At 40.2% G+C, this 24,332-nt stretch overlaps 1 protein-coding gene across 3 annotated transcripts in view; it reads left to right on the top strand.

Moving 5' to 3' along the window:
- rb1cc1 (RB1-inducible coiled-coil 1) overlaps nt 1-11,848 on the top strand; it is a 25,600-nt gene extending 13,752 nt beyond the window's left edge. Inside the window, exons 9-23 of one of the 3 annotated variants that reach the window (XM_035530596.1) lie at nt 343-529; nt 819-900; nt 1,021-1,085; nt 1,191-1,294; nt 1,899-2,025; nt 2,237-4,161; nt 5,126-5,303; nt 5,702-5,810; nt 6,609-6,891; nt 7,864-7,918; nt 8,050-8,097; nt 10,027-10,085; nt 10,194-10,321; nt 10,603-10,670; nt 10,922-11,848. In XM_035530596.1, the coding sequence (XP_035386489.1) occupies nt 343-529; nt 819-900; nt 1,021-1,085; nt 1,191-1,294; nt 1,899-2,025; nt 2,237-4,161; nt 5,126-5,303; nt 5,702-5,810; nt 6,609-6,891; nt 7,864-7,918; nt 8,050-8,097; nt 10,027-10,085; nt 10,194-10,321; nt 10,603-10,670; nt 10,922-10,999 (3,496 nt within the window). In that variant the 3' untranslated portion in view covers nt 11,000-11,848. Of the gene's footprint in view, nt 1-342; nt 530-818; nt 901-1,020; nt 1,086-1,190; nt 1,295-1,898; nt 2,026-2,236; nt 4,162-4,428; nt 5,091-5,125; nt 5,304-5,701; nt 5,811-6,608; nt 6,892-7,863; nt 7,919-8,049; nt 8,098-10,026; nt 10,086-10,193; nt 10,322-10,599; nt 10,671-10,921 lie in introns of those variants that run through there. The other 2 variants (XM_035530595.1, XM_035530597.1) reach the window with 2 other exon arrangements.
- Nucleotides 11,849-24,332: the final 12,484 nt, after the last annotated feature.

Genomic DNA, 24,332 nt, shown 5'->3' with positions numbered 1-24,332 from the left:
CTGGTTCCTGTTTCTGCATAAAATTACTTTCACTGATGATAAAACTGCAGTCAGAGCTTCAGGACCCTCTGTTCTAATGTAAAATGTTTCTTTCTAAAATGACTTTCACTGATGACTAAACATTAAGTCTGTAGCCAGGGCTGCAAGAACTCTGCTGTAATGTAAAAATGTATTTTTGTCTTTTGATAACTTGGGTGGCATGAACCATTTATTTAATTCTTCTTAGCAATGTGAGGATGAATGACCAGGAATAGATTGGTAATGGTAATCTTCTTGGTAATGTGAGTATTGAGGATGTTTCTTGCTCACTGGCATGTTAATCATGGTGCTGGGTGCTTCCAGATGGTGCTGCTATGTGATGCTCCACGCGGACCAAGATGGCGAGAAACTGCAGGCCCTCCTCCGCCTGCTGACAGAGCTGTTGGAGCGGGTGCGTGTGGTGGAGACCCTCAGTACTGTCCCGCAGATGTATTGCCTGGCTGTGGTGGAGGTGGTACGGAGGAAAATGTTCATCAAACACTACAGAGAGGTGAGTTTCTAACACAGCAGAATTTTTGCAGTGCTCTTACTAAAACCCTCTTGGCCAAGCCAGTGATGGCTTACCCATTTAAGCACTGTCTTTAAATGTGTCTAATAGTAATCCGTAAGGAGACCTTTAAGGTCTTTCATCTTCATGTGAATGCATGACTGTCTTTAGAGTTTACAGGAGGTAGTATTTATAGGATGCCACACCAACATCTGTGTTCATATGCTTAGCCTTCTCTGCTCCATTTTTGTCTATTCATTCATGGTGTTTTTCTTTGTTTGTGTTACCACAGTGGGCAAGTGCTCTGGTTAAAGATGGGAAGAACCTCTATGAAGCAGAGAAGGCCAAACGGGAGACATTTGGCAAGCTGTTCAGTGAGTATGAGCTTACAGTTTGTGTTCACAAAACTGCACCTCTATGGATGTAAAATGCAGACATTGTGGAGTCTGTTTGAAGCCATTATTTAGAAAACATGCTTTTGATGTGCATTGTAGGAAAGTCATTCCTTAGAAACCGCTTGTTTCGGGGACTTGATTCCTGGCCTCCCTCGTCATTTTGTGTAAGTATTTGAATTTGTCGATACAGTGAAAATATTTTCACTCTTTTGATTCTTCTATTCTTCTGTTTGCCTGCACTGAATCTGCTCTTTTTTTCTGGATCTTAGACCAGAAAGCCTCGCCGATTTGACTTTGAGCTTCCAGACATCTCTCTGAATGACCTTCAGTACCTTAAGAGCTGTTGTCCTGCTGAAGTGCAGCCTTTTCTCAGGTAAACCCTCATCCTCTTTTAGGTTACAACATTACAAAAAGTCGCACAAGATCAAATCTTTGTAGTTTGTTTGAAATGTTGTGCATAGTGTTAAGAGAGTTCTGTATTAGGGTGATTGAAACACCAGAATGGGCCAGTTTAATCTGCCACATTCCAGTCTTATGAGAATTGTGTATATGTGACAGTACTGATGAAATTGCTTGATGTAACATGTTATGCTGTGAGACCTTTTGAAGATGTGTTGAGTGTGAAATCAAACAGCAGGCATAAAATGTTAGCTTTATGGTGTGCTAAAAGACAAGACAGTTATTTATTTTATTATCTGTCATTCAGCATGGGCAAAATGGTATGCATTTGACACAGCTGAAATTAATTAACTTGTGAATTTGTGAATTAAATTAGATTGTGCTGAAACAGATTCAAGATGTAAACAAAAAAAAAAGATTTTTTCAGAATTTTACATTTTACTGAATTAAAAATGATTAAACCTCATCAGATCTGGCTCATATGGTCATATAGTATAAGCCCATTTGTCTTGTCTTAGCTTATGGCTCTATAGTACATGTTTATCATTTTTATTCTAACTGTATACGTCTTCCCTCAGGGTTCCATCACTGTGTGACTTTGAACCTCTTCACCACCATGTGGAGGCCCTTCACCAGCTAGTGCAGGCAGCTCAAAGTGTAGATGAGATGTCTCAAACCATGACGGACTTACTGAGTGAACTTAAGGTACATAACCGCATTTCAGTCAAGATATTTTTCCACCAGTTTCAAAACTTGCCATTAAAAGATTATATTGCCATATACAACGTAGTGGGCTTTCAGTCAGGAAGAGAAGGCTCAGTTTATAGATATACAGAACGTACACAATAATGTGTGAAATGGTTCACTTTGTCTTAAAATGCAAGTGAGATTTGTTGCTAATTATGTGTTATGGTAGGTTTCTGGAAATGCCATGGGACTCAGCACGTTAACCCCCAGGTCTGAAAGCAGAGCAGAGACCACTCCTACCTCCTCCAAAACCCCACCTGCCCTCAGCCTACAGTCACTGCCTTGCCAGCCACTACCCCTCCCAGCTCCCTTAGAGGACCTGTCTCCTGACAGTATAGATGCCCATACCTTTGACTTTGAAACCATCGGGCACCCCAATATGGATCCTGTACTCCAGCAAGGCTCCTTAGACCTGGACTCGTTGGCTGAGAGCCCAGAGTCAGACTTCATGTCAGCGGTTAACGAGTTTGTAATTGAAGAAAACGTAATGTCACCCAACCCGGTCAGTGACCCCACGAGCCCCGAGATGATGGTAGAGTCCCTTTACTCCTCTGTCATTAATGCCATTGATAGCAGACGCATCCAGGACACCACCACGCTGGAGAGGGAGAACTCCCGCGTTGCTGCCCTCCGGCTGGCTGTGGACAGGTACCGCTCGGCTGCTGAAGAGTCCCAGAGCAACCTGAGGAAGGTGAAGGATGATCTCTGCCATTTGCGCGGCGTTGTTTTAAAGGAGCAACGAGACTTCAGCCTTGCCTTGAAAAAGATGAGCGCCGACGTCCACGGTATAGTGAACAGCATCAGATACTGTCATGAGGGCGAGCTAAGGGAGGCGCACCAGCAGGAGCTGAGGAACCTCATGGAGGACCATGACAAGCAGGTCCATGGTCTCACTGAGGAACTTGATGGGAACCGGGGCATTGTGCGTGATGTACAGCGCGCCATGCTTGAGCTGGAGGGCCTGCTGGAACGGAAGGAGAAGGAGCTGGCCCAGCTGGAGGCAGAGAGGGAGCGCTTGCTGAAGGAGGTGTGCAGTGGGCATCAGCAGGTGGTGCAAGAGCTAGAGAGGAGGCTCTCTGAGCAGAGAGAGGCACTACGGGATGCTGTGCTCGCCAGGGACGCCCTCGCCAGCCAGCTGGACAGCCTGCATGGTGAGTTAGAGCGCAGCCGGCAGAAAATACGGAAGGAGATGGAGAGCGCTGAGAACAGCCGTCTCCAAGAGCTGGAGAACCGTCTGAAAGAGGAGCAACACGCCCAGCTGGAGGCCCTGAAATGGGACAAGCAGAGTGCTCTGAATGCTGTTGCCCAGGAGAACGAGGCTAAGATCCTGGAGATGAAGGAGGCCCACTCCATAGAGTCCAAGAAGTACGAGGGCCGCCTAAGAGACTCAGAGGCCCGTGGTGCTGACCTCACTGACACTTGCTGCAAGCTCGAGGTGGAGCTGGCCCTGAAGGAGTCTGAGAGTGAAGAGCTTCGCCTGCAGCATGAGGAGGCCCAGGCTCAGCTGGAGGAGACCCTGCGGGCTGAGATGGCATCGTGCACAGGCATCCTGCAGGAGCAGGTGGAGGCTCTGACCCAACAGCTGCAAAAGCGGAATGAGGAGCATGAGCTGGGCCTGGCGGAGCTGCGTGCCCTCATGCGCCTGGAGAAGGACCACTGCATCTCGGAGCTGGTGGACCGGCACGAGGAACAGAGCACCATCCTTCGCCACGAGTTCTCTGCACTCAAGCAGAAGTCACAGGAAGTGAAACGGGACTGCGAGGAGCGCCATCTGAAGCTCCAGCTTGAGCAGGAGGAACAGCTTGCTGGATTGAGGGAGGAGCATGACCAGGAAAAGAGAGGGTTCCAGGACAGAGAACGGGACTTGCAGGCCACCATCAGTGACCTGCAGACGGAGATCACCCTCATGTCTGGAAGGCTGGAGCAGGAGAGGCAGGAGGCTCAGAGAAGGATAGAGGAGGACAGAGAGGAGGCTAAAGTGGCACTAAACAATGTCTTAAGGGACTCTGAGCTCCACATGGTGGAGCTTGAGACAAAACTTTTAGAAAAAATTAAACTACTAGAAACTCAACTTGAAAGACAATCCACGGACGAGTAAGTAAAACTAATTTTAAAGTTTTCTCATAAACATAATCCACATATCCAATCTGATCTGATCTGCTAAACACAAACTCATAAACTGAAGTTGTTCTTATACTTTCTAATAATTACACGCCCAAAACTCCCCCTCAAATTTCAAATCGTCGGAGGCATTAAAATGTTTTAAAATCGCATCTGATTTTGATGAGCTTGCTTTTTAAATGCAACCTTTTATTGTTATAATAATAGATTAACATAATTTCCAAAAACTGAACTTTACAGGTCAAAAAGAAGACAAATCATTATAAATTACATGCCAGATGGAAAAAAAATTGGGGGAAAGATTTTTTTGTTGGTCCAAAAAAATTGGGGGAAAATTTTTTGTTGGTATATTCCACATGAGATATCTCCACAACAAGAACAGAGCCTATTTTTTGTTAATAAAAAATCTTTTGGTGCTATTTTTTTCTTGTAAAATTAAGAAATGGTGTTGGTTGCTTCCTAGTGATGGTTTCTCATTGTACAATTTGTTGAGGCTGTGGTGTATTTCATTCAGTATTTATTCTCATGCAGTCAAAAACTATAGATTTCTAGACAATTTTTTTCATTATCATATTCATGTTATATGGTTTATTAGGTCTACTAATAATTACTAAATAAATAAAGTAATAATTGCTACACTTGATTTATGATATAGGTTTTGTCCAAAGTACCAAATTTGGGATCCAAAATTTTGGGACATTTTGGTGCTGCATTGCTAATATAATTTGGTTGTTTTGGACACCAAATTTAAGTAAACAGCCCTAGCAGACAGTGACCCCCATGTTGACTAATTTCCAGATAAAGGCTGCCCTTTTCTGCTAGTCCAGAGCTCCTTATGGCCAACTCCAAGTATTTTATCATAAGGCGAATAGAGCTGAGTGCAGCTACCAAATGCACGGCCACCAGCAGTACTCATGTGTGGCTGTGGTGTTGGCAGAGTGGCAGTGACTAGGCAGGGCGAGGTGGAGTCAGTGGCTGGGTCGTCTCTAGACAGTGCCCTGCAACAGAGGCTGGAGGAGGAGAAGGCATCACTCCGGGCGAGGTTGGAGCTCATGGAGAAACAGAAGAACGAGGAGCTGCAGAATATGAAGACGTCACTGATTGCTGAGCAGCAGGTGGCTTGTGTTTTCATAGCATGCTTTGAATGACTGACTGACATCTTAATTATTTCTGCACGTCACTGTCTCCCAGTCCTGGTGCTGGAGCCACTTACTGCTCTGCTTTAACACCTTGGATTCAGCACCTTAGTCACTTATCAAGGTGTTTCTGAGGCAGCTGTGTTACGAGTATGAATACACTATACTATATATGACAGAGGTGCTCCACAAACAAGGCTAGGAAGCACCCATTTCTTCCATTTCTTCACAGCTGAGATTAAGCTTGAGTACCATCTGTCAGTATTTAAATTAAAGTTTGCTGGAATTGATTGTGGAAGGAGTAGTCTTTGGGTAATGTGTGTTTGTGTTGGGGTTTTTTGTTTTGTTTTGTTTTGTTTTTTTTATTCCCTCTCCAGACAAATTTCAACACTGTCCTCACACGGGAAAAGATGAAGAAGGAACAGATTATTAACGAACTGAGTGAGAATCTTAAAAAAGTGACACAACAGCAGGAGAAAGACAAAGGTAAGACTTTCAGCAGATGGTGTGGTTGTAGTCATCACACAGGGCTTGCTTCAACAGATAGAGTGGTTATAGTCATCACACTGGATTTGTTTCAACTGATGGTGAGGTTATAGTCATCGCACAGAACTTGTATATTTTGGGGGAAGAAAATAAAATGGATGCATTTTCACTTGTAAAAGATGCCTGCACAGGCAATTTATACTGCTCTGGTAACTGGTAAGTAACTGTAAACAATTGATAAATCAGTTACATTTGAATATGGAAATCACTGAACTGTCCAAATTATGCTAGACTTTGCCTTTCTAGGACTATGGGTAGGGCACCCCTAATGGGAAAACATTTCGCATTCCCACAGGCTATTAATGACTACATACTAACTTTGTACAATTGTTAACATAAAGTTATTATTTCAGTTAATGACTGAAACAACTCACTGATCATTACACTGCATACTGACATGCAACTAGAATGCATTTTTAATTCAGAATGAGTTATTTCTCTCTTCATTACAAAGGAATGCTTCCTATAACTATTTATTGCTCTATAAAATTTCATAACCCATATTATGTTAATTTTAATGAAATTAACATAAACTAAGGATGCCAGTTGAATGCAGCAAAAGTAAAGAAATTAGTAACCAAGCCTATTTTAATTTGCTACCGATGTGAGATGCCTTTGATAATTGGTATCTTAGCTAACTGGCATATTTGGTTTACTGAATCCACTCTTCTTGGGTGGGCTACTTCTTAGCACTCTTCAACAGTGGTGAGAAACATCTCTGCTGCTGTCTTCCTCCAGGCCTGATTGAGACTCTCTCAGAAGACCGTGCCTCCATCCTTCAAGAAAAAAAGCAACTGGAGGAGGAGCTCAACCGTCTCCGATGTACTGCGCTCGTCTCCTCTTCCTTTTTCACGTCCAATCCTGTCCCTGTCTGCATGGAGTCACCTGGGGCCTGTGGTTCCACCCCTGCGGAAGCCCCTGCTTTGCCCGGACTGGACTCAGAAAGAATAGCGGCCATGGCTGCGCTGCGAGATGATGACAGAGTCGACTCTGCTGTGGAGGCCAGCATGATGACTGTGCAGTAAGCTTTATTTTATGCCACACCCACACATGATGACTGTGCAGAGTATAAGAGTAAGACTGTATTTTGAATGATACCCACACATGACCATGGAGTAATCCTCTGTTTTAAGCCACACCCACACAAAAAACTGCTGAAATAACACAGTATGAACTCATTATGCTACTTTGGTTGAGTAGTTTCATAGCTAAAAAAGTTCTACGTGTTATTGTCCCTCATATGATGTCTCATTACATTAATTATCAGGATTGTCAGACCCAGAATCTTGATCAAAATTTTTGTATACCTATAAAGTGCTAATATCTTTACCTTACTGTGTAATTCGTGACTAAACATGTATATTCTGTGCTTACTTAAAAACCTTCAGATCAAAAAAATGATATGATTAAATTATTAAAGCTTAAAAAAAACTTCCCTCATTTAGTGTTAAGGGATGCAACTGCTTTGTAATTGCAGTTCCTTTCTTTCTTAAAAAAAATTTATATCTAAAATGCTTCAATGGTCACAGAATAAACACTAAATGGGTAAATATTGGTGTCCTAAATTAATACTGGTGGCTGGAAAACCAAACCGATTAGACAGATAAGGTGAGACACACTGGAGGAGCCTTGTGTTGCTTCATATTCCTTGCACTGGTCAGATTTTGGCCAAACTGGATCATCAGGAAATCAGACAGCTCAGGCACAGAAACAAAGAGAGGCAGAGTTTGAAGAGTCAGACTGATTTGCTTTCTGAACCCCATATAAATCTTGCGTTTCAACTCTGAAGTTAGCTGTTATACATTTTAAGACAAAATAGCAATCTGTTAGACTGTGTTTTAGTTCCAGACTAACTTTCTCATGTACTCTGCAAATCGTCAACTTCAGTGACATATATTCATAGTATTGACATGTATCCAAAATGTCAGAGTTCCAAATCTTATTTGCCAATGCTACAGTACTCTCATAATTTGCTGCTTTAATTTCACTGTAGTGATAACACACTGATGCTATCAGAGGAGAAGCAACGGATACTTATACTGGAAAGGGTAAGTAGATCACTGCATCACTGTCTGTAGTTCAAGCTTCCTGGCACATTGTAGCTGATAGATAAAACATGAGCAGACAGTTGTTGGGATTCTATAGGTTTGATTTTTCATTATGCACATCTCTGTTACAGACGTTACACATGAAGGAAGAGGAGAACAAGAGACTCAGCCAAAGACTGGTATGTGTTACACTGTAACAGTCCAGTCTCACACTTCAGCACATGCGTTTTCACACACGTTTTAGTCTTTCTGGACTGAATATAACATTTTAAACTAATAATAAGCATATTCACAAATATGATAAATATGGTCAGTCAATGAAAAGAATCCATAAATAAATGTAAAACCTGCTTTGTCTTTTTATTTAGTGTCAGCTGTCAAATTTTTTCTTCTTCTTTCTTTGTTTTATTTTCTTTATTTCCTTAAAAAGTGCTTAAAGCACATCTACATAAACCACATCCAAAACCATTTCAATTGTGTTGGTTAACAAAATCAATGTGGAAACGGGAAATTGACAAATAATGCAGATGACACAGAACCGCATTTGTTTGTGCTTTAGTGCGTTGTAAAGCTATAGTTGTTCAGGTGGCAAGAGGCATATTATCAGTTGTTAATTAGAACATGGGTCTCTTTATATGATTGAATTAACTTTCCCACAGGACCATTTCTGTAAACAGGGTTAATCTTTTTATGAAAATTGTGACACAGCTGTACTGGAAGTAAGGCATGAAGGAATGTCCTCTCCATTAGCTGCTAGGAGAGCAATAAGCTCAAGTGAGAAATAGCAAGAAAATCAGTGTCATTTTGCAGCTGATTTAAGCATGTTTATGGAAGTCTCACCCATAATATCTGGTAGACATTTCTGCTGTGTCTGCATGCTGCATGACTGCTTGAAATTAGTTTAGTCAATGCTGAAATTTTTTTTTTTTGTCTTTTTTTTTTCTCTAGCACATTCCCTCTCACCAATTCAAACTTCACTAATAGGTTAGCATTACTTGCATAGCTTTCTCACCAATTTGTATCTGACTAAGTAAAAAATGCTTTTGCTATATTTAATTTTCCCTTCACATTTGTGCATGGAATCATCATTTTGTCATGGCCTTTACAGGGCTTCAACATGGTCATAATAGGCTGAAAACGTTTGGTGTGCTGCTGCCACCACTAGGTGGCAGAATAATCAAGTGAGACTGAAGTGATGGTCCTCAGTGTGTGGTTTGTTGTATTAAACACAAGCGCACACAGTCCAAGCTCGTAGTTATTTGAACCATAAAGTACTACAAGAGAAGACCAAATCTCTAGATGAATGTATTTGTGAAAAGGATATAATGTTTTAAAATGATATTTCAGCAAGTGACTTATTTTTTAAAATTAGTTTTGATATTAATATATTTACTCTTAAAATGTGAAATGCAGTTCAGTTTCTGTTTTTCTGCAGCTGTATGAGGCAAACTGTGAAATGGAATGAATAGTTGGGTGCACAAATTACAGGTTTGCCAGTCACAGAGGCAAAAGGAAATTTTAAGGTGTCAAGAAAGACAAGAGGACCCAAAATAGCTTATTCTAGATAAGGAACATTGTCTCACAAAGAGCAGTAGACTAGTAAAAGTAGGTAGTTATTATTATTATTATTATTATTATTGTTGTTTTTAAAGCCTCGCAAGTTGACTACTGATTTCCGTTTAAATTTTGTCATGAGCCTCAGAAGTGACTGCCATTCAGAAACTGCTTATTTACCAGAGCCAGTGTTGGGAAAACACTGCTGGTGTAATTGTATCTTTGTAGTGGATGAAGCAATGTCTGATGCCTTGTCTGATGGGATGTCTGATTTCGAAGTTTTTTTTTTTCTATTGAGAAATGTGAGATGTCTCTAGCTCACACTGCAAGATTACAGAAGTTTATTCTAATGATGTTGCTGTTCTTCATGGAGAAAGTTGCTGTTTTCCCTACTAGTTATGATTAAAAATGTATAGAACTACTTCAAGACAGAAGACAAAGGGAAATGGTCATGTATTTGTTGTATCCTTATTTACTCTGTGATTATCATGCTACACAACTATTGCGTCCTAGCTTGTCATTTGTTGAATATTTTCTGCATGTGTTCTGTTCAGATGTCACAGAGTATGTCCTCTGTATCTTCGAGGCATTCAGAGAAGATCGCTATTAGAGAGTAAGCGTCTCAGTCATCATTACAGCTTTTAAGACATTTCTATATTTTTTTTCTTTCCTGAATTTGTCTTCAAAGCCTTTTTCTTTGCTTTTGTATTTTTTCTTATAGTTTTCAGGTTGGAGACTTGGTCCTTATTATTTTAGATGAGCGGCATGATAACTATGTGCTTTTCACAGTCGCACCCACTCTCTACTTTCTGCATTCGGAGTCACTCTCTGCCCTGGACCTCAAGCCAGGTCTGACTCTCTAAACCTACTTCAGCTTACCCAGTGCCTGGGTTGGTATACAATGGAGTGGGGAAAAATACATGTAATTTAGTCTGCCGTAGAGTTAAATGGCTAAATTGAGCTTAAAGGTTCAATTTCCTAGAATTAGTATTTAAAAGACCAAAAATATAAATTCTGTGTAATTCCACTACATATGTGTATTCCACTACTTATAGGCTTATGTATGGTGTTCTTTATTGTTTTTTATGTTAAAATGTGTTTAAATGTTTTTTCTTCTCGCTCTTTAGCAGCTGGAGCCACAAGGCGACCATGGGTCCTTGGGAAAGTCATGGAGAAAGAATATTGCCAGGCAAAAAAGGTGACTGGTTAACATGATTTATCATTTTTCACTTTGTTGACAGTTTTTTGTTTTGTGAGTAATGTGTCAAATTTATTCTTAATTCTTCATAAATGTTTTTAGAAAGGTGTTCAGAGCTGAAATTGTACCCTGAGGGCTTAAGTACTGTCATTAACAGCAATTACAGCTTTTTAGTTGTAATTATTTGTGTGTGTGTGTGTGTGTGTGTGTGTGTGTGTGTGTGTGTGTGTGTACACACACTATTTCTTCAGGCCCAAAACCGGTTCAAAGTTCCACTGGGCACCAAATTCTACCGTGTAAAAGCCGTGCCATGGAATAAGAAAATGTAAAATTGTAATATCACTCTGTCATGAGCTAGAATGTTTATATTGCATTTTTCAAAGATCTCATGTCATTCATAACTGTCTCATCGAGAAAGCAAGAAGACAAATGTTATCTTGTTCCCCTTTTTTCTTTTTTTAAAGCCCTCTGTGGCAACCCATGTTTTCCTCTGTTTATTCAGAGGGTTTGTAAATGTGGACCAAATAATATTACTTTATTGGGGCATGCCCTTTGCATACTGGCTCCTAAGCCATTGTAACAAGTCTGTAAAATGAACAAAAGCTATTTGGATGTTATATATTAGTTCATCATTATTATTGACATTTTGTCCATTTGTTGGGGGGGAAACATTGTATCATTATCAAACTATTTGCTTCTCAAGGTTCTAAAAATATAGATTTATTGTAAATGTTTATGGGGGAATGTTCATGGCATGCACAGATATATTTTCTTTAACTCTCTGGATGTGTGTTGTAGTTGGAAATGTAGGTTAAACATGCCGTTTGTCACATAATAAGAGTATGGCCCTCCTGTTCATAATGTACACTGGGATGGCCCAGGCAATTCCAGGCCGTGCAATCTTTGAAATGCACTTTCACAGACATAATGCTTTCGTTTATTCAGAAGGGAAGCAATGGTGCTGTTGGAAAACAAGCTCGCAGTGAAACTATGAAGCACCACATATCTTTCCGCTACTATAGAACATTGACATGTAGAAAGAATTTTTTCCTGTTTGTTGTATGTCCTTATTGGATTAAATCATGACATTGTATATTATTCATGAAATCACACAAATAACAAAAATGACTGTATTGTAAAAGAGTTTAGAGTTTTCAAACAATAAAGGTTTGACCCCAGATGTCTCAGGGTGAACTTATTTACATTCAATATATCCTCTCTTTCTGTCTATATGTGTGCATAGGGTGGAATGATTTTGAAACTTTTGTATGTCTATTAAAGCTAAATTCCACATGTAGTGATTAGTGTGATCCTACGTGGTATGTGTATGGTAATTAGAGAATCCTACCATCACCTCTGGAATCTGTTTGGAGTGAGCGAACAAGTTCAGGATGGACACCACCACCAAAGTTAGGCCTATGATGAGGTACACGCACACACACACACACACACACACACACACACACACACACACATATATATATATATATATATATATATATATATATATATATATATAAAACTTTGTCGGGCTACAGTTGTCCTCTTCAGTAGATGCACGAATAGAAAGTTTCTGTTTTGAGGATTTATCCTGATAGGCCTTTAAACATTTTTATGTCAATTTGTCCTTTTCTCTGGCTTTTGAAATATCTTACATTAACAACTATTTCAGGGACAAATTAATGTTAATGATGCTGTAGAAGAACAATGTAAGATATACCCTCACATAAAAACAATGTTCCCCCTCATTTATTGTACAAACACAATTCATCAAGTGAAGTATTTTAGTAAGTAACTTGTACATTAGACATAGAGCTTTTTATAGAGAGAACAGCATGCTTGGCTTAAACTAGAACGATGACATCCTCAGAACTGCTTCAGCAAACCCAGAGTGTGGCCAAAAGTCTGCCTCTAATTATATGCAATTATATGTTTACGTAAGTTTTCCAATCATCAGCTATTGACGCTCTTGAGTCATTGGCACTACTTCCTGCCAGGCAAAATAGAAGATTCTCAAGGAATTATGCCTCTATTGTGTTGAAATAAAATAATGAATATCGAACTGGTCCATACATGTCAGAAATTAATGTATCTATTTATTTTTTCTTCATTGTTTATTGCATTATATAACATGTTCTGTCTAAAATTAAATACTGGCAACAGAGAAAGATTCTGCAGTATCAGTGCAGAGGTAATGTGGTTGAGGGAATTATTCCCAGTGTGCCAAAGTTAGACACGTCTTGCATTCATGTTCTGCCCTCATCCAAACGCTAGCTTTTGTGGGCGCATTATCTGCTGTGGTGTGGAAATGTTGGCATGCTTCTCACAGGCAGCAGACTTCAAAAGGGCTTCAGCGAGGGGCCCGGCGACGGTATTGCCCTCGCGGAAGAGCAAGGCGCACCAACATCACTTTCCCAGTTCACAGCGGGGAGTCTAGCAGCTCTCTGCCGAGCCTTCGGTACCATGTGGGCCTAGGGGTGTTTCAGCAATGTTTTGCCTTATTTTCTCCATTTAGCATAAGTCTGCTGTCACATTTGGATGGCATTTTCAGAAATTCGCTGGTGTGATTCGTAGAATCTCGGGACAGGCCTGACGGAGTAAATATGCAATGCTGAGGTTTCTGGCGAAGCAGCAGCATGTGCAATGGACAGGCCCGCGAGTGCAAATGTTTACAACCCCCCACTGTGCCTCTGGGACGTCGAGACGATGGGCAGAATGGAACTGGGCGATGGTGCATTCCTCCCCTCCAAAGAGGGTTTGCTTCACCCAAAAGAAAAAAAAATACACTAAAATAAACCAGCAATAAAGACACCAAAAGCAATTCATGGAAAAAATAAATAGAAAAAATAATGCGACAAAATGGGTGTAGAAAAATAATCTTAAAATGAACCATGACTAAAAAATTTATCTTTATTTTGAAACTTAATATTATCCTGCGTTGACATTAATAGTGACTTGTCTTTGTAGAAGTTTCCTTTAGTCACTGCAAATACATTATTTGTAATAACGGAGTAATAATAATAAATAATAATGGATTAAGTAGAGATGGTCGGTGTACCCATAGAGTGGAACGCAGCAAAGCTCAAGCTTCTTTGAGAAGCACTTGAGATAAAAAGTTAGATAGTACTGTCTAACAACTAACTGACACTACTTTTATTGTTTTAAATTTATATTCCAGTAGACAGGATTTGAAAAATAAATACAAGGTTAAAATTTCAGTGTGTGTGTATATACATCTGCAGTGCAGTTCACATAAAAAATGCACTATAAAGAATAAAGCTGATGTGTTGGTTTTATGTATAGTTAGTGTGTACACTAAAGTTTAGTATATGGTATATCAGTGCTAAGAGAGATGTTAAGTTGGCATTTCATAGTTTTTACCATCTAACTACTGTGGTTCTTTGTCATCAGTTTTGGTGACATGCGAGACAAGCAAAAACCTTATTCCAGTCTCAACGTTTCCTCTCACTGAATGTTGTGTAAGATCTTAACTATTTTATTTGTTTCTGTAATGTTAGGTTGTTTTATTTAGGACATTTTAAGTAATCTTAAACCAGAGCTATCGTAATTTAATTTACACAATTCGTTCTGAAATTAAGCTTTTATTATAAATATTTGCAAACTTCTGAAAGCCAGTGAATCAGTACAACTAGGTTAGCTAGCTAAAAGATATTTGGTCACTTTTTGGTTATATAACCTACAGTTAATCTACCATATGTATTTGAAAAAGACTTTGCTACCAAACCTATGGAAAATATAACTATTAGAATTAAGAATTATTTACTATTCGTTAACTGAAGACGTGGTTTCTATGTGCTCAACAGGTACATGAAAAAAGTAAAAGAGTATAGGCCATATAAGCCGTATAGGTGCATGCGGAGCAGAACTCATTTTGTGAACTCGACTTGGGTGTTGAGGGGGATCGAGGTGAAAGCAGGAAATATTTGGAACAGAACAGCCTTCAGCCATAGTCAGGGACTTTCTTTTAACTATAAGTGAGTAAAATGTAAAAGGTTTCCTGGGTAAGTTATTAAAAAGGTGAGTACGCACAATTTCAGATTTTAAAAGATACGTAAATAGTGATTACCATTTACTGCATACCTGACTCATTTGTCTCTGACAAATCTGTGTCTACAACCTGTATAGTATTCTTCTGTTTTCTTTTATGGTTGAAAGTATTCTTCAATGAAACATTATTGTGGTTTTCTGTGGTCTGCTAGGTTGTGAGCTATTGACTTTTTACACAGTCTTTTTCAGCCTGACACTTTAAACCTCATGTTGAGAAAGAATGACATTAGTCTCCACATGCAAATGCCTCATGTCAAATCAACTCCAACCATCCAGTCCTTCTCTTGTACCAGAACTAACAATGCAACAATACACAACTGTCCAACAGCAGAACAGTTAGTTGTTCATGTGCCTTCAGTGCACTGAAATGGAGAGACTGTATATACAAATAGCCATTATTCACAAAATATAGAGGTAAATACATTTGAATTAAAGCTGACATTATATATTTTTACCTCATTGTCATCATTGCATTTCAGTCTAGTGTTCTTGAGCACAGACCTGAAACAAAACTTACTTTCAAATGATTTACAGACTGCAGCATATTGAGATGGAGGCTTGTCACCACAGTGATTGGATATAAAGGTTCTTTCAAAAGCAGCAAGTATATTCCTGATGTAAAAGGTGGATAATGGAGTGCGTCTGGACAAGTCATAGCTAATGTTGAAGCTTAGCTTCTAATTCTTCCAGTCTGAGCTTTATGTCTAAACCACACTTAGAACCACAAAGATAACACAGCAGAGAAAATATTGCCCTATTGATAATAGTTAATAGAGATGAGGGAATAAAGGGAAATAATGAAAAATGTTTAAAACTTGATAAAGCAAGCAATCAAAACAGAGCAATTGCAGGAAGTCTAACGCATCAATAAAACGAGAACTGTACATCTGAAAGTAAATCTACTTAAATCCATCAAATGTAGTTCATTGTGACATAAAATCGAGCTTGGGATTGTGGCTCTGGAATAAACATCCTTTGAAAAGACATATTTATTCTACAAAAATGCATAAAGTTAATCAGACAGACATGTTTCACTGGCTTCGTCACACCTGTGAAAAGCAAGGAAATTTTAGTTAAAAGGTGAATACAAACTAAATGATCTTTTGGATTATCAAATGCAGAAACCAGTATTTATTTGGTATTGTGTCTGATCTTATGAGATATTCCTTTTTGTTACACTGTGGATTGCTGCAGCAAAACAGCTTTTTAAAATCATTTTGTCACCTTTGTGCATTTTAAGATATTGTGACAGATTCCAATTTAAGGTGTACAGTTTTTCTCCCCTGTGGATTTAGATCCAGATTCACACTGGGTCCCTACACTTAACTATCCAAATATATAGAGTATATATCTCCTCAAAGATTTATAGTCCATCTCAATTTAGTAAATACAACTGGCAGAATATTATCTAACAATTTAAAGCACCCGTGTGAGCCCCAGAAGTAGTGAATTCAGCAAAATACAATATACATTCACACTGCTTGCCCACAATAGCTTGTGTCAAAAGCCTGTGCGAATTTGTGTGCTGTTGTGTTCAGCTGACACATGCTTGCCCTGAAGAAAATCCCCCTATAAGAAAATTCATCCTGGTAACTGAAGACTGGAAGCATCAGCGTCCGCATGCATCCCACTCTCATAACTGACATAACTCTAAACTATGTGCAAGGTACTGAAATTAGGGATAAAGGTAAAACATTTGTAACAATTAAGATGTTATAAGAATCTATAGATGTGATGATAGGTGTAAAAAGGTCTTTGGGGGCTTCAGGGAAATCACAGTTGTGCCCATATTATTTTTCTAACTTTAAGCATGAGTTTGTTTTTGTAGAACACTTACTTATTATCTGCTTTCAGAAATTGGCGCAAAAGATCTTTGATCCTTAATGTGACAACATTTAATTATTATTAGTTATAACATGAATCAAATTTCAGATTTCAGATTATGATGTGTTTTCCTATTAGGACGATGCTGTGTGAAAGAAGTAAGGTGTGGGAAAGCAGCGTGCCATGATGTTGGGAACCATGGAAGATAGCAGAGCACGTATTCACACCATGACAGTTGTTGTGGTCGCCTGAACTCACAAGGAGAAAGGGGCCTTTGTTTTAGGTGACAACCAAATAGGTGCTTTATGCGCTTCCATTTCAGCACATTTTCAGCCTGTAACCTACGACTTGTCTCTCAGGGAGAAAGTCCTGTCCTTTCTGCATTCTAGGCTAAGGAAGCATGAGTTTAAGCAATCTCGGATCTTCGGTGGCTCTGAGCAGCTTCACTATCTCATACTCTTCACGTCCCCTTAGTAAATCCTAACCTCCCGACAAACATCTGCAAGAGCAATTTAGTAAAATCTTCAAGGGGTTTATACCCCATTAAAAAACGCGCGCCTTTGTATCTTTGAAAATAAATTTAAACCTGAAGGGAAAAAGAAGGAAGATTTTAGAGCAGGCTAACTGGGGAGGGGAACCTTCGTCCTTGAAACATCTGTTTCATTTCCCGTAATATCGTCTTGCTCTGTGACAAGTTATAGATAATCACTCCAAATAGTTGAAAAGTCTGAAAATAGCTCGTGATTCAAAACGGAACCGAAGAGCGCGGCATTTCCCGGCTACGCCGCCTGTGCCGAAGGAATGACACCGGCTTTGATGGGCTCCGCGGCGTTCCGAGATGAGCCTCTTTATGCTGCGTGCAGTTCCATTATGGCTTTGTTGGAAAGCTTGTTTACCTGCTGATAACATACACTGGTGGATTGAGGAGCAGCGATCCAAAACGCGCTGCCAGAGTCACTCGAGTCTCATTGTACGGCAGGAGGAGAAGAATGCTCTGTTTATGCGAGGGGGGTGGGGTGAGGTGGGGGGGGCCGCAGAATGCTAAATGTGAAATCAAACTATGGGACCAATAAGAGATCCGCAGAACTTTTGCCAGTTTTTATTTTTAGACACTTGCTTGTGGAGCCAGTGGAGTAGAAATGGCTCGTGCTTGTGCTCCACACAGTGCCCTCATTTCAGAGCACTTGAGAAGGCCCGCTTTAGGAAATTTCTAGCCTTTCCAACTGTACAACAGGGAGGAACACCAGAAAGCAGCATTTTCACAAAAGGGGTTTGTAAGATTTTTTTTTTATGGGTTTCTTAGTTGTTTTCTGATGCAGCAGTATGATGAAAATCACTGTAGGGCTACCTGACCGTCTGTTTGTTGTGGAAGGGTTAGCATGCAGCCAAAGCATCAAATGTGTGTGTGCAGGCGCGCGCGCGCGTGCTAGCCCTGCCGTGTATGCGTGTGTGTGTGTGTGTGTGTGTGAGCGAGAGAGAGAGAGCGCGTGCGCGTGCATGTGTGCGTGTGTGTGTGTGCGCGCGCGCGTGAGAGAGTGTGAGTGTGGGGCTGTTGATGGCAGCTGTCAGTGATTTGGAAGGAGAAGCGGACAGATTGTGCGTTGTGTTGGTACCGCCAGTTCGCCACCTGGCAGACTCTTCCTTGTTAGAACTTCTTGCTGCTTCTGTTCTGATTGGAGAGGCATGGATCTGAACGCTGGTAACTTTCACTCACACGCTGACTTCAAGCCATCATCACAGCTTACACTCGCTACTAAAGACGTTATAATTAATCCAAGATTATTCAGCAACCTTAGACAATGGTTAATCATTTAATTATGCTTCTCGTGAAGATATTGTGCCGAATTTGTATCGCTTAATTTCCTCACCATCTTGTACATCTCAAAATGCCTAAATATGTGACCCCTGGTGGTGGGCAGACCATCCCAGGAGACGAGGCAACCGGCCTGCCTCTATACCATGTGTATTTATTATTCGCCTTGCCTCAGCATGTCATAATGAGTCAAAGAGCTGTGATCTTTGTGAAGACGATAATTGTTGGGACTGCTTTACCCGACTGTGTGATTGACGATGAAGAGTGCTAATACTTCTCCTCTAGCCGACTGGCGTCCTCTTCTTATTACTTAGTCATTCTCTCCTCACACCCGGAATCTGTCATTTCGCAATTTAGCCGTGCGCCGCATATGCACGGTTTACACCACCTCTCCGAGCAGCGCGGCCGTCTAACGTGCTAATACACCAGGCGGCCGTTTAGCCTCGCTCCATGTCTGCGGGCGGTGAAGACGATACGTCGGCGACAATTTTTGTCCCTCACGCTGCTGTGCCCAGCCTTAATGTAGCATCTCTTAGTCCGGGAGCTTTGGCGTGCATGCTTTTACTCCTTCTGCTCGGCTGCGTGCAAGCTGAGACAGCCTGAAGTGTACCGGTGACTCTCTGCAGCGATGGGTACCACTGTAGACTATGGCCGTAGGCACCGTAGGCACACATGAATACCCACTCAGTTCTGTGTTGCCGAAATCTAACACACGGGTGTGCTATACTTAAAAGATGGCTCTACCTAGGTAATGATTCCCATTAGCTTTGTAATTCCACTTAAACATTTTAGCCCGAAATGTCATTATGAATGACTTCCATACAGCAAAATTAAAGCGGATCCCAACTGGCATATTTCCCTATTTTCCCCTGTTTTCCTTTCCACTGAGCTGGCAGTAGGGCCCTGTATCCCTCATTTGCATAGTTCCTCTTGGTTTATTTTCTTTTTGGATGACCAAAAATGCTTCAAGTTTACATTTGCTTCTGATGGCAAGAACGGACATATCTTGCATTACAAGGTCTTCTAAAGTAATATAATAATACAGATTCCAGAGTTCAGGATATAACACAAATTTAGACACTCTGAAGTCTCATATGTGAAATAAAATTATTTGGTCTTCTTTTATCTGGACTATATCACAGCCGTAGGTCTTTACTGACCTGGTCCCTTTGTGCCACCTGCAACACTCTAACAGAACTGAACCTTGGGACACGGCTGTGTACTCCATTCATCCATTCAAGTCAAAAGCCTAACTGTAGAAGTTAAGAACTGTAGCAGGGGGTGGGGCAGAAACTTCTAAAAGATGACTCCCTTGGCACAAGAGTTGTTCTGTTAGGCAGTGTGAGCCCCGTGCCACCCTGTGCCATCGATGCCGTGCCCTCCGCGGCGTTGAACGGTGGGCACTGATGCCAGACACGAACCCCCTCTGTTCCCCACGCTGTCCAGCCTCTTTCTGAATGGACAGCGTTTTCCTTTGTGCTACAATCAAAACACACAGCAAAGTTAGTCAGCAAGTCGCTCAGCTTCCCTGCGGACGGATTCCTCAAGCTTCTTTTTGTTTGACAATGTTTTTCACTGTGCAGAACCTGATGGAGCTGCTGGAGGTACGTACTACAGATGCCTGCCAGGGTTTGGGTTTACTGCACCAAAATGCATGTACAACAGGTCGAGTAGTTTGACCATAGACGGGTGTTTCCAGGCAAAGTAGTTCATGTAGTATCTATCCAGCAACATGCCACATTCAAATAGTAGTCACAATATTGTACAGTATTCATAAACACTACAGTATTCAAATACTCATGCCATCCTGTGGCCAGAAAATTTTAGCAAGTAAATAATAAATGTGGATTTTATCTGATCTGTTTTCTAATGGCAGGAGAAACATTTGCCCATGAATAACGGGCACTTTTGATATTACCTGAAGGCAAATGGTACAGATTTATACAAGTTATTTACAACAGGAGCAGAGCCATAGCTTTGGAAACTAGGCTGGAGATCAAAGGATTGTTTTGATCTCTGCTTAGCATATTTGTTTAACCTAGCCAGTGATTCCACGAAGTGCGCGAGCTTTCTGGTGATACGCAGAGCATCCTTTATCCCTCTCTCTCTTGTGTTTTGCCTGGATTTAAGTACTTTCTGTATTTAGGAGACAACTGGATTTGCCAGCTTTTGAAATTTAGTTGCCCACTGCTCGCAGTCTTGGCACTCAGAAATAGATAACTAGGTGTGTAGCACCACTAATCCTGATCGGCCTTGTAATAGTATTTGTGGACTGCACGGCACCCAATTAGAACATAATGTGTTATTTTTGTTTCAGCTAAGTTGGATTAAAAATGAAAATGTGGTGGTTTTTGCTCTTCTTCCCGAATGTTTACTTTTTAATCTGCATATTCGTTTGTTTTTTAAAAAAAAAAAAAAATCTCTCCCCCCTCGCTCTGTTTTTCTCTCTCTCTTTCTTGCTGCCCAAAATTTAGGCAATCTGGATTCGCCTAACACTTAGCAGTGTCTGTCAATTGAGACAACGTGAAGGAGAAAAACTCCGCAAGAATAACCACAGCAATAAAAAGACAATTTTGCTGAGAAAGCCAGGCATGTGTTTGCCTGTCTGTTTGTGCATGTGTGTGTTTCTCTGTCTGTATGTGTGTGTGTGTGTGTGTGTGTGTGTGTGTGTGTGTGCATACGCTACCTTGTGCTGGCACGATGAGCGAAGGTTTAGTGGCAGCAGGGAGTGAAGGGGGTAGATGGCTCATGAGAGGGATAAACCTGGAAAGTCATGCTGTAAATGTGTTTTACAGAACACAATGAAAGCAGTGGACAAAGCGATTGTGGCAAAGTCCTTTGGAGAATGGCAAAGCAGCTCGCAGAGGTCCAGCCCAATGGAGAAGCTGGATGAGCCCTCCGATGCCAACTGGGAGGCAAGCCATTCCAACCGCACCTGTGAGTCGCCCGCAAAAGGCAAGAATCTAGCACCTCAGCCACTAGCTCTCATATTACTGCGGTTGCACAAAACTTCAAGGGCATTTTCTTACTCACCGGGCAGCGTTACTAACTGTGCTGGGTTGTTTTTCTTTTTTTGGATGCAAGCAGGGGTCTGTGTCCCCATGGTAAATACACAAACAGCATTGTTAGTGGCAAGAATTCCTTTAGAAAGAAAGTGTTTCCCTAATGATAGAGCCCAGCCAAAAAAATAAAGAAAAGGGTAAAAAAAAACAACAGGCAAGAGACAAAGGGAGAAAAAATGAGAAACTAGAAAAAAAAAAACACTCACAGGTGCTTGGGAAAAGAGAGCTAGGAGTGAATGGTCACTGAAGTCCCCAGGAGCCCTTTTAGGTGCAGCCAGTGCAGTGGGGTGGACTTTGTGACAAGGCTGTTTATTTGGAGCCAAGTGGAGCGCTTTACTGAGCATGCTCCTGCTTGCCCTATTCACATGCTAATTCCACTCCAGTGTAACTTTTATTTGTCTCACCCTGGTGCCCAGGGACAACAATTATGGAGCATTTTATTCGGCATTAAGACCAGCAGCATCCACAAATCAACCAAATAATGTGGATAAGGATGTTGTAGCTATCACAGGGATAGAGTGCAGATTTGTTTCATGTTCAAAATATTGCTCAGTTTGTGTAGATATGAGACACTCCTGTACTGTCAGGGTGGCATTTGAAAATGCATGGTGCTTCATCTGATCCTTACTCTAAAATCACTTTGAAAGGAGTAGGTCCATGTTAGGAGTAGGTCCATGTTAGGAGTCGTTCCATGTCTGTGGGTTATATTCATTAATCACTATATGTGCTTTAATTTATAAACTCAGGCATAGCTTTTCACATACAGGATTAATGTATTTGCAGAACACTGTGTATGAGATGATTATCCCTGTATCCCTGGTTTACCACCTGATTTGTAAATTGACCAGATTCTGCTCTGTGTAGGACCTTCACCAACATTGTAGGATCTCAGTAATAGGACCCCATGAAATATGGAAATATTGCAAAAACAATGGAATTGTGAAATTAAAATATTTGTGTGAAACAGGCAGTGGACAACAGTTTTGCTTCATATAACAAAGAGTAATATGTTATGACCATCTCACTAACAATATATCCATATATATAAGCTGTAAAGGAAATCCTGCAAAAATAATGCACATATTCTGGCTCTATCTATGATTCTGTGTTTTCTGTCAGTTCCTTCCAGTTCTTGCTAAGATAAAAAGTCTTAATTGTTTGAAAATTGGGACTTTAAAGGAATATTTCCCGCAATTTTTATAATAATCTTTAACCATTTCTGAGTTGTGTGGTCAATTACCACAAACAATTTCGTTGACCCAGTTTACCCATACTTGAAAAGTTTGCTTATCAGAAACACCTATGGCAGCTAATGGAAACTTCAGTTGTTGAATTCAACCAAGAAATATTTGAAATACATAATGATATAACACAAGCACAAAACTACATCCATAACACTCTGAGGATGTCTTAGGATGAGACAGGCATGAGATATTGCCAAAGCTGCTTTTATGTAGTTAATTTTTGAACACTCAAGAAACACAGTATAAACTAACTCCTAACTACTTTTTTCCCTTAAGGTTTTGTGACATTCTTTGGCGATCATGAGGAACCCATGTTTACTCAACTCATCACTCAACGAACAAACTATACAGATTTACAACGTGATGTATAAATATCTTTGACTAGAAAGTAATTAAAGCATTCAAAAATACGTCTTTTGGTGTATTCCACTGCTCAACAGCTGCCCTTTGGCCTATGTTTTAAGTGTGTCTGAAGTCAATCAACACTATACTACAGAACCAATTGATAGAGATCAAGATTAAAAATACTACAGATGCAGTAGATGGAGATCAGGCTGAGATGCTATAGACACAATAGATAGAGATCAAGCTGTAATGTTACAGATATAGTAGACAGATCAAGTTGAAATACTTCAGACGCAATAGATAGAGATTAAATTGAAATGCTACTGACAGAGTAGATAAAGATCAAGTTGAAATGCTATAGATACAGTGGATTGAGATCAAGTTGAAAAACAATGTAATAGTTTCCGAAGCCTCAAGGGTTACGGAGTGATCCCTTTGTACAGATACACATTCAATACAGTGAGCTTGAACCCGGCCCACACAGTCAGTATGGATTCACCACTTGTGTAGACAAAGACTTAGGCCACCTTAACCTATGCTTGGATAACAGTAATGCTTATAAAGTCATCATAGACAGCATGCATAAAAAGATATCTGCATAACTGCCGGTTTACCATTCATTTTCTAGCACCTTCTTTAAGATGATTCCAACACTTCTTATTCATTTGACATCAGGGTTTTACAGTAGGTCTATGGTGTATTACCAGCATGATTATCTACTATGCTGCAGTGTTATGAGCCAAGCAGAACTCACAGAAGAGTAGGCGCTAGTCAGTTAGTTCTGCCCAATGTAAAGACTAAGCACAGAGATTGCAGTGTTTAGCTATTATGCTGTTTTTAAATGGAGCCAGTTCTCAACACAGTATTAAAAAAGTCCTGACATGGTTTTAACCTTCTTATTTGACCAGGCTTTCATCTTAGTTTAAGCAATTTCCTTAGCTCCTGTAGCACTGAACTTTTAACTTTTAATGTTCACTACTACAGTGCACTATTTCCCATTTAATTCTTAATTTATTCTCTTTATCTTTTATTTTAACACTTTACATGTTTAATTTGAACTCTTAACATTTAAATTTTTAACATTTCTTTTATTTACTAGTATATTTAGATCTATATTTGAAATTTGTTCTGTTTAAATCAGTTGATTTGAATTTTTAATAGTTTTATTTATCTATGTAGCAACTCTTTTATGTGAAACGCTTTGAATTGCCACTGTGTATGAAACGTGCTGTATAAATAAACCTGCTTTGCCTATTATATATTATAGCACTGTCCTCTCCTCTGTATCAGGATTAGTACAGGATTA

The sequence above is a fragment of the Electrophorus electricus genome, chromosome 10, assembly GCF_013358815.1.
Source record: "Electrophorus electricus isolate fEleEle1 chromosome 10, fEleEle1.pri, whole genome shotgun sequence".
NCBI lineage: Eukaryota > Metazoa > Chordata > Actinopteri > Gymnotiformes > Gymnotidae > Electrophorus > Electrophorus electricus.
Note: the sequence above shows the minus strand (reverse complement) of the source record. Positions and strands in the feature narration are given on the sequence as shown.